This window comes from Cucurbita moschata, unplaced genomic scaffold (assembly GCF_002738365.1).
Source record: "Cucurbita moschata cultivar Rifu unplaced genomic scaffold, Cmos_1.0 Cmo_Scf00041, whole genome shotgun sequence".
Classification (NCBI taxonomy): Eukaryota; Viridiplantae; Streptophyta; class Magnoliopsida; order Cucurbitales; family Cucurbitaceae; genus Cucurbita; species Cucurbita moschata.
The window spans coordinates 606,782-616,955 of NW_019268557.1; the positions used below are offsets into that span (position 1 = coordinate 606,782).

The 10,174-nt window shown below is 35.9% G+C and overlaps 3 protein-coding genes across 4 annotated transcripts in view; 1 reads left to right on the forward strand and 2 right to left on the reverse strand.

The window, feature by feature from the left end:
- LOC111433193 (KH domain-containing protein At4g18375-like) overlaps positions 1–569 on the reverse strand; it is a 5,625-nt gene extending 5,056 nt beyond the window's left edge. The window contains exon 1 of the mRNA XM_023070152.1: positions 425–569. The gene's annotated coding sequence lies outside the window, so the exon portion shown is untranslated. The remainder of the gene's footprint in view (positions 1–424) is intronic.
- A 1,680-nt stretch (positions 570–2,249) lies between these two features.
- LOC111433275 ((S)-2-hydroxy-acid oxidase GLO1) lies at positions 2,250–6,238 on the forward strand. Of its 2 annotated transcripts, none has more exons than XM_023070269.1 (12): positions 2,250–2,404; positions 3,435–3,593; positions 3,735–3,859; positions 4,085–4,131; positions 4,260–4,337; positions 4,465–4,589; positions 4,685–4,751; positions 4,847–4,909; positions 4,996–5,065; positions 5,165–5,265; positions 5,674–5,778; positions 5,859–6,238. In XM_023070269.1, the coding sequence occupies exons 2-12, from the start codon at positions 3,457–3,459 to the stop codon at positions 6,042–6,044; spliced, it is 1,104 nt and encodes a 367-aa protein (XP_022926037.1). In that variant the 5' UTR covers positions 2,250–2,404; positions 3,435–3,456; the 3' UTR covers positions 6,045–6,238. The 2 variants fall into 2 exon arrangements, with proteins under 2 accessions (XP_022926037.1, XP_022926038.1); XM_023070270.1 differs by lacking the exon at positions 2,250–2,404 and adding an exon at positions 2,473–2,495.
- A 720-nt stretch (positions 6,239–6,958) lies between these two features.
- Positions 6,959–7,982, reverse strand: LOC111433321 (protein TIFY 5A). The gene is made up of 2 exons (XM_023070341.1): positions 7,744–7,982; positions 6,959–7,293 (listed from the first exon to the last, which is right to left on the reverse strand). The coding sequence occupies exons 1-2, from the start codon at positions 7,939–7,941 to the stop codon at positions 7,078–7,080; spliced, it is 414 nt and encodes a 137-aa protein (XP_022926109.1). The 5' UTR covers positions 7,942–7,982; the 3' UTR covers positions 6,959–7,077.
- Between the last annotated feature and the right edge of the window lie 2,192 nt (positions 7,983–10,174).

Genomic DNA, 10,174 nt, shown 5'->3' on the forward strand with positions numbered 1-10,174 from the left:
CCCCCCCCCCCGGAATAAAACCATGAAAGAACTATGTGCACGGACCAAAACATTATCAAACTCGATTGAATTTTTAAACAAAAATATAATGGAATCTAAACACCGAGCATAAAAAGCCTTGTTTTATGGGAACTTACAAGACCGTGAAAGTCTTCGTCCGAATCACAACCACAACCTAGTCGACAGCATTTCAACTCATTCCCCTTAGAGAAAAAAAATTAAGGCTTCCACCAAAACCAAGATAGTCCAATGGATCATGTAGCGGTAAAGACACTGGTCAAAGCACGACTAATCTTGAAAACCATCAACACGTTTCCTAAACTAGCGTTTATAGGGTAATTGGAGGGAAAAGGAAAACCCTAATTCACGGAGCCAAAAGAATCACCATGAATATGACAAAGAAAAAACAAACGGAAGAAAGTACCTCGGCGAAGAAACGAAATAGCTGCACCACCACGGACAGAGGCCGCCGATGTTGCGATGATTGGAGTTACGACACTACGAGGGTTTACAATACCCGCCCTTTGTATTTTTTGGGTACTTCATTGTTCTATTGTTCCCGAAAGTCGTCACTTTGTGCGTTATCCGCGAGAGTGAGATCTCGGCCGTTGGATGTTCTGACCTGTCGTTGACATCTGGACGATATCTTCGATCGGATGGTTATTAATTTCTGTCGTTTTTACGGTCCGCTGCAGCCGCATGCAACCGATGGGCCATATACATACTGGAAATGGCGCGCTTTGTAGAATGGACTGAAGATCGTGTAATTTATTTTATTTTTTTCTTTTTAACTCTGCATTATATCATTGGAGATGGGTTGCTATTCAGGATTGAATCATTGACCAACGTTAAAGTCGCACTCACTAGATGAGTGACAGTAGCGAGTAAGAGTTTGAATGCTGGGTTGTGTGAGTCGACCAACAATGTGTTGAGTGTGATCGTAAGCTCCTAACTTTGTGGTGTGGCTGTGTGGGTTAACTAACAGAGTATGAAAGTAAGAGACGAAAGAGGGTGGCATGACATGGGGTTATAATTTACATACATTATGTGACAGCCTAAGCTTGAGCCTGACGTGTTATGTGTTGAGGAGATCAGAGTGTGTCCCCTTTAGGTCTTATGGGCTTCCTTCGAAGGTTTTATTGTTATGGAGATCTTTTTACACCTTTATAAATACTGTTTCGTTTCCTTCTCTAACCAACGTGGGATTTCACAATCCACCCCTTCTTTAGGCGCAGTGTTCTCACTGGCACACTACTCTTGTGTCTGACTCATACCATTTGTAAAAATCTAATGACACTGCTAGTAAATATTGTACTTTGAAGTTTTAACCTTCGGGCTTCCTCTCAAAATTTTAAAACAAATTCGTTTGAGAGCTATTTCCACCCTCTTTCAAAAAAAATTTTGTTTCTCTCTCCAACAAATACGAGATCTCATATTAATTGAGAAATTCAACAAAGTTTAATTTAAGTTTAGGCATCGAAATTGATCGAGTCATCCAAATATTTATAGAATTCTAATTGAGTCATGTTTTTGTTCTGTTGTATAATAACAAATATGGATAAAAGATGCCAATACTAGTTTTATATTTGTCCCATTATTACTTTGTTTTTAATTTCCTTTTGAACATGGTTAGTCACTTAATCAACCCATTGACGTTAATTGCCTATTTAATTATAAAATATAAAGTTTGTTCATCTTATCTTATTTATTGAAAACATAGTAATTATTCAACGTACTGATTATTTATAATTACCATTTTCTTAAAATTTATTTAATCATCTAATTTTTAATATTAATAATTTAAAATTAAATTAATTATTCAACCTAATAAAAATAAACGAAATATAAAAAATTAATCATCTACTATATATTTTTTATTTATATGAAATTTTAATAACATCGGTAGACATTTTATTCTTAGGATCATATTCGGAAGCATATTATTGTGCATTTTATACCTTTACTAAGTATACTAAAAATATAATTGGAAAAAAAAAAGACAGAAAATTGAGGAAACTTAAAAGAAACCAAAGTTTCAGAAACAAAGGTCCGAATTGATGTTTAAATCTTTTAAGCATTTCGATTTTGATCTAGAGGAAGGAACGGTCCGCGTCCACACAAAGTTTTAATTTCCGATTGATTTGAGAAATTTGAGTGAAACAGATTTGGTCTGTAACGCTCACCTTCAAAATCCAATCCAAATAATGTGGTGTTGATCCCACCTCTTTTGTCTTAACCTTCAATACGATCACGGCATTCCTCTATCGCTCTTATATTATATTTCTTCTCTCTTTTTTGCACTATCCATTTCTAGACCTCAATCTCTCCCTCCTTCGCTCCTCTTTGTTATCTTTAACCCCTCTTCATCACTTCGCTTCATCCATTTTCACTGCCGCATAAAAGGGTACGCTCTCTCTCTCTCTCTCTCTCTCTCTCTCTCATTTGTTCTTCTGCAATTTCTTGTTTGCCCATCTTCTTTCATCTGGGATTTTGTGGTACTCATTCATCTCTGTCTTCCGAGTTTTGTGTTTCGTGTAGTTCTTATTGTTTCTACTCTGTTTCTTCATATGGGTTTGGGTTATTTTAGACTGATTTTCACGTATGTTCTTTGAATTTGCTTTTGGTGATGACGGATGGGCTTGTTTTCTGTTTCATTCTTTATTTATCGATGGAACTTGAATGAACTGAATCTGATATCCGATTGTTCAAGTATCATATCCTGATGCTGATGATACTCGTTTGCATTAGTTTTTAAGGTGTAAAAGTATCGAAATCGCATGTTCTGCTGATATCGATGAATATTCGAGTAATAGACTGGTAACTGGTTTACTTGTTAATCAATGATTATTTGATATGGTATCTGTGAGATCCAACATCGGTTGAGGAAGAGAACGAAACACTCTTTATAAGGTGTGGAAACCTCTTTCTAGCGCGTTTTAAAACAGCCCAAAAGAGAAGAGGGAAAGCACGAAGAGGACAATATCTATTAGCGGTGGCCTTGAGCTGTTACAAGTGGTAGCAAAGCCACATGAGACGGTGTGCAACAAGGACTGTGGAGTGGACATAAGGTGGTGTGCAGACGCTGGGCCCCGGAGGGGGTGGATTTGGTGGGGGCCCACATTGATTCGAGAAAGGAACGAGTCCTAGCAAGGACGTTGGGCCCCGAATGTGGGTGGATTGTGAGATCCCACCTCGGTTGGTTGGCTTGAGCTGTTACAATATCAGCCATCTCAAACATCAATCATACATTCCCTTTCTTGTGGATTCTGTAATATTATGTTTTAAATGTTACTTTCTCGTTCTTGATGAGAATCATTGCTTCACCTCTTTTCACTGTCGTAATTGTTTGAGTTTGGAGAATTCTGATGATGTCAAACATTTGAGATCGTTTCAATTGCTGGGCTTTGAATTCATTTCTGTCTTTCTTATGTCAGTTGTGAGTACTCTGTTTCAAAGATGGAGATTACCAATGTCACTGAGTATGAGGCTATTGCAAAGGAGAAGTTGCCAAAGATGGTATATGACTACTACGCTTCTGGTGCTGAAGACCAGTGGACCCTGAAGGAGAACCGCAATGCCTTTTCCAGGATTTTGTACGTTCCTTTTCATACTCACCAGTTCTTTTCAATATCTGTTCTTGAAGCAAGGACTTAATCAATATCTGTTCTTAACACAGCTCTAAAAAATGTTTCAAAAACTACTTATCTAACAGTTGCTAAGTTTCATCGACACAGATTCCGTCCCCGTATTCTTATCGATGTAAGTAAGATAGACATGTCTACAACTGTGCTGGGATTCAAAATTTCAATGCCTATTATGATTGCTCCAACTGCCATGCAAAAGATGGCTCACCCTGAAGGTAAAAACTACTTTTATGGCTTATGAATCTTTTTGGTCACCCACAGACTTCTTTAGTCGCATTTCGAGATTAGTCGTTCCGTTAGATTTGAACGAGAAAATTCAAGCATCAAGATGAAATGTATCCATCAGAGAAACGAATCGTGCTTATTTGTGCTGACTTGCGTTTCTGTTCCTTTGAGAATGACACTATTTTTATCTGAACGATATTGCTGTTTCGATGCAGGGGAGTATGCAACCGCCCGAGCAGCATCTGCAGCAGGCACAATTATGGTTTAAATTTCTTTTTCTGAACCTAAAGTTTCATTATTCTCTCAAATATTTAGTATATGATCTTGACTTGGGATTAGTTAAGGGCTTTATTTCTATGCTTGATTCAAGTGGTTCTTGGATTGTTTCAGACCCTTTCCTCATGGGCTACTTCCAGTGTGGAAGAAGTTGCCTCCACTGGACCTGGCATTCGTTTCTTCCAACTATATGTAAGTAAATAGTTTTCAAGAACAATAAGGAACAGCTTTTTATTTTACCAGCCAACTATTCACTGCTTCGTTCGTCTCGAATGTTTGGTCATAATCCACATCCAAATTCGTGTTATTGCGTATTCAGGTGTACAAGGATAGAAACGTGGTGGCGCAACTTGTGAGAAGAGCTGAAAAAGCTGGATTCAAAGCCATTGCCCTGACTGTGGACACTCCAAGGCTTGGTCGCAGGGAAGCTGATATCAAGAACAGGTGCGTTTGGATTCGTTGAGCCAGCTGGTATCGGTTCGGGTATATCGTAAACCTTGTCATCAAATGTTCTCACACATTGATGGCTTTTGCTGCAGATTTACTTTGCCACCATTTTTGACATTGAAGAACTTTGAGGGATTGGATCTCGGTAAAATGGACCAGGTAAGAGTGAAATGCCACTCCGTGCTGAGTTCTACGTCCATCAACGACATCCTTGATAACGTTTTCTTTCTCCGTGGGGGTGTGTTTTTTTACAGGCAGATGACTCTGGACTTGCCTCATATGTTGCGGGGCAGATCGACCGTACTCTCAGCTGGCAGGTAACTAAAAAAACGCCATTCAAAGTTAAAACAAAAAACAATGTTGTTATTATTACAAGATAGCTTATTTATACATTTACTTACAGGATGTGAAGTGGCTGCAGACCATCACCAAGTTGCCAATTCTAGTGAAGGGTGTACTTACTGCTGAGGACAGTAAGTAAAAACAGCAAAAACAAGACATAATCGTTTGATTCCATTCAAATCAATGTCTTTTCTATTAGTGTAATTTGATGTTTGGCCTCCAATTCGCAGCAAGGATCGCCGTTCAAAGTGGAGCTGCTGGAATTATTGTTTCAAATCATGGAGCTCGCCAACTCGACTATGTCCCTGCAACCATCATGGCTTTAGAAGAGGTACTTGATATGTAATAGTCCAAACCCACCGCTAGTAGATATTGTCCGCTTTGATCTTTTACGTATTGCCGTTAGCCTCACGGTTTTAAAATGTCTCTACTATGGAGAGGGTCTAGCGCTACTCCAATTAGTGCCTCGCACCATCCATTGATTGGCTCTGATACCATTTATAACCACCAAAGTCCACCACCGCTAGCAGATATTGTCCGCTTAGCCCGTTACATATCGCCGTCAACCTCACGATTTTAAAACGCGTTTGTTAGGGAACAGTTTCCCCACCCTTAGGAATGCTTCGTTCCCCTCTCCAACTGATATGAGATCTCACATGATACAATTCCATGGTCTAATACCAAACATGTGGGGTTGTCTTTTGAGCTCTGATCACTGTCCAATACTCGACAATTTCAGGTTGTCAAAGCTGCTAGAGGCGAAGTTCCTGTTTTCCTGGACGGCGGCGTTCGACGTGGAACAGACGTTTTCAAAGCATTAGCACTCGGAGCATCTGGCATATTTGTAAGTAAAAAAAGCGCGCACACAGACATACACATCAGATGATTCATTTAACATAACAATATCATGTTCATCAATGTTAGATTGGGAGACCAGTGGTGTTCTCTTTAGCAGCAGAGGGCGAGGCTGGTGTGAGGAAAGTTCTTCAGATGCTGCGCGACGAGTTCGAGCTGACAATGGCGTTGAGTGGGTGCCGCTCACTTCAGGAGATCACACGCAACCACATTGTGGCCGACTGGGACACTCCTCGTGTCGTACCGAGGCTATGAGAGATGGTTGTGTTGTGTATGCAAGCAAGGAACAGCAATTGGCAGTGTTGAATTCTTGGGGTCCTGATATTATAGCGCATATGAACGATGCTCTGTTATGATATAAAGCATATGTGATGTCTTCTTGAATGGGATATTACATTCATCCTATATTGTTTCTGTTGCCAATAATGGAGAAAAGGTATTTTGAATTCTTTGCCTTCCTCTTACAACATGTTTACGCCTACACAACATTTTGCCTAATTTTCTTATCAATTTTGTTTAAATATCATATTTAAATCTTTCATTAAATTATAAATTTAGTCCATAAAATCTAAAATTTACTGATCAAATTAGAATTTCATTAAATATAAAATTTAAATTTAAGCTATCAATTAATTTTTTAAAATATTCATTTTATGATTAATTATTAAACTCAAAATTAAAAAATTAAAAAATATATTAAATACTTTTAAATTTTAAAATTTAGAAACTAAAGTTAGACGCCTATGTGGACTTGGTGGAAAATGAGAGAAATTTGATTAAAAAAACGTTTTAAAAATGATTAATAATGCAACTACGACCCTTTTTTCCTACGCCTTTCCTATGTGGGCCCCACCCACCACTTTAAATATCCCTCCTTATTTTACTCATTTTTTAGGCTTCCATTTATTTTATTTTATTTTCCACGCACTTTTAAAATACGACATTTAAAAAATTCATAATTAACTCTTATTCAATGGAGGGGAGGAGACGAGTAGGTGGTCCATGGATTATTTGATAATTATTTAAATTTTTTATTAACCTATTGGAATTACTCTCATTTAAATATAGTCTCAATTGTTTTCGTATATCCTTATCTAGGTGTCACACGTATATCCTTACCTACCTGTCAAGTAATAATAATAATTCGAGTATAAATGAAGAAATTAATATAGAAGCCAAGGAAAAAAAGATAAAACAGCAAAAGCAAATACATAGTAATCTACAAAAGGCCATACATATAATTGAAAGAAAAAGGGAGGAACGAATTAAGAAGCAGAAATGGTAATTTTTAGTTGTCTCCGTTATTGTAATAATTCTGTGGTGGAGAAGTGGGTTGGGCTCTGTGCTTCCTCTTCTGCAGAAATCTTTGCAGCGATCTCTTCATCGAGAGCCCCGGGGTGGTCGGAGTTACAGGCGCCGGAGACTGCTGTAGTATCGGCCACGGCGTTTCGTTCGGACCCTTCTCCTCCATTTCTCTAGTTGCCAACTTTAAAATCGCTATTGCCTGCAATACTCATTCCAGGGTTGTTGAATAAAGAATGAATTTATAAGTAAGGAATACATATTTATTTGTACGACACCTTTCGGGAAAACTAAGAACAAATCGTGGAGAGTAATGATTCGTAGACGGCTCTTTATGTTAGTCCTATCAATTGAATTCTCAAATGTTGAATAAAGAATTATAAGTTTCGAAGGTGTGATAAAAAAACGACTCAAATGTCGAATAAATAGTGTAGTTTGTATTTTGTTTCGAGGGTCTAGAAAAATGGTCGAACCTCAGTTAAATGAGTCTAATGAGTCGGTTCGAGGGCTTGGTGTCGGCTTCATGACAGAAACCAACCCAATCAGTGGACACCACGTGGTTCTTCAGAAGAAAGGCAACCCTGGGTGTAGGAAAGTTCCGTACTACACAACAGCAAAAAAGAAAAAAAAGATGTTGGTTTCGTTTTGTTACCTGAAGCTCTGTAGCGTCACAGACGCAGATCCGGCCGTTGTAGAAGATGGTGAGTTGTTGGCTTTGAGGGTTGGCGTTAGGGGCGGCGACGGCGGCGGAGGAGTGATCGGAGACGGCGGCGATAGCGGAGGAGGTGGGAGAAAGACGAAGTTCCAGGTTGCAGTTTCGCCTCATTCTGAGAGAGGAGTTAGTTTTCATGACAATAGGGCTCTGAAGTAATAATAATAATAGAAATGGGATTGGGAGGTCGGCTTCTCTCTCTTTATATAATCTGAAGAAATGTACGGTTTTTTAAAATGGGTTTGGCCCAAAAAAGAAAAAAAAAAAAAAAGGAGCGGTAGTGCTTGACGGGAGCGGTGGAATACGGTGTCGTTTTAGGAAGATAAATAAGCACGTTATAAATGACTCTTCATACCACAACTTGGATGAATCATGTTTCACTCAAAGTCGCTATATTGTATTCGATAGCGTCCCAATGCTACTTATGATGTTTTGACGCTATCCACAAAATTTTAAAACGAACGTAGGGTAGTCCCTAGCTTTTTGATGTTTTTCACAACTCGTTATAATGACATATTATTTTCAGTAAAAAAAATAATCACCTACAGAGATGAAATTTCATATAATGATCTATGCATAATCATTCGAGTATTGAAATATTTTTAATAGGCTCGGGAAGGGACTTTGAGGCACGAAAGCGTGAAGAACACAACGGGAACAAAGACCTCGCACGACCAAATTTCTTTTTTATTTCTCTTTAACTTCATAGTTTCTTTTATGGATTTTTATTTAGGTCGAGATTTTATTTTAATGATGTCGTGTGGCTAGGGTTTGTACTTAGGGTATTGATGTAGTCGTTGAACTCATTCAAATTATTTCCATGCTTTTATTAATATTTGAAGTAATCTTTTGAATTAGAAAACTAATGACATCAATTATGGAATTTTTACTACTATAACCTTAGAATTTAAAGAATATAAATTAAATTTTCTCATTAAAAAAATGACAGCAGAAAAAAAAAAAGAAAAGAAAAACCATTAATACTTTATTCCAAAAATATCTTTAAAAAAATTATATTTAAATAAATATATATATATATATATATATAAGCATTAATACCTTCAACTTTTTTAAAAAATAAAAAATACCATTAAAAATTTATTTGAAATATGTTTGAAAACAATGAAAAAAAAATATTGGCTTGGATTAATTAATTTATAGACGTGTTTTTTGTCCTTTAAAATTTGTATAATTACTATTTTACTATAATATTGATTATTATAATTTTTTAAAAATATATTTTAGCATAATTTTCCACCTTAAAACTTAGAATATAAAATAGCGAAGAAATAAAAAGGTTAATTTAAAAGGATTTTACGGATTACAGACTTTGAAAAACAAAGCCGCTAGACAAATATTCAAACGTTCTCATCTGAAAAAGAAAAAGTAGAATCTAATTGTACCAAAGAAGCGGTAAAAAAAAAAACTTTATTTTCTAAAAACAAATGAATAAATTAAATTAAATAAACGTTGAAGCCTTTGACTTTACCACAATTTTTTAATTGCTTGTTTATCGATAATATTGACTTTCTTAACAGAAAAATGAGCCTAAAATCAGAGGAAAATACCTTTCAAATTTACTTTAAATTTTAAAAGGTAAAAATCCGTATTTTTGTCACGTGTAAATTTTTATTTTTATTATTATTTATTTCTAAGTTCGGCGCTGCCAGCTTTCTGTTCGTTCCGGTGGGCCTAACTTCGAGCCCACGTTATGCCTTTTTAGTTTTCAATTATATATTTTTTTGATTGAATACTGTTATTTTAGTATAATTTTATAATTATTTTGATTACCATTTTAAATATATATTTGTATGGCATTTTTAATATTTTATACTCTCCCACATCATGGTTGAACTATTATGAAAAAAATGGGTAAAGCATCAATATTCGATTATAATAATGATAATGAAGTTAGGTGAGATATAATAGTTGAAAATTAAGTGCGATAATTGGAAGAATCATACATTAATTATCTGGAATATATTTATAAATCTGTTTCACATGTAAAAGTTAATTTTAATTTTTTTTTATCATAAATAAAGAATAGTTCAGAAAATTTATTATAATTATTCCCTCTATTTTTCAATAAATTATGGATTTTAATCGATTAGTCCCATGGTAAAAAGAAAAAAAAAAGGAAATATTATTATTATTTAGGTTAAAAAAAGGGCGGAGATTGGGGGAAAGAAATAATTTGGTAGGGTGATAAAGACGGGAATACAAAAAAAAGGAAGCAAGTGGCCAAAATAAAGCCTTATCCTCCAAAATTAGGGGACCCAATAATAAAATGTGTGCGAATTTTACACGTGCCGCCTCAGACCCTTTTTTTTTTTTTTTTTTTTTTTTTTTTTTTTTTTTTTTTTTTTTTTTT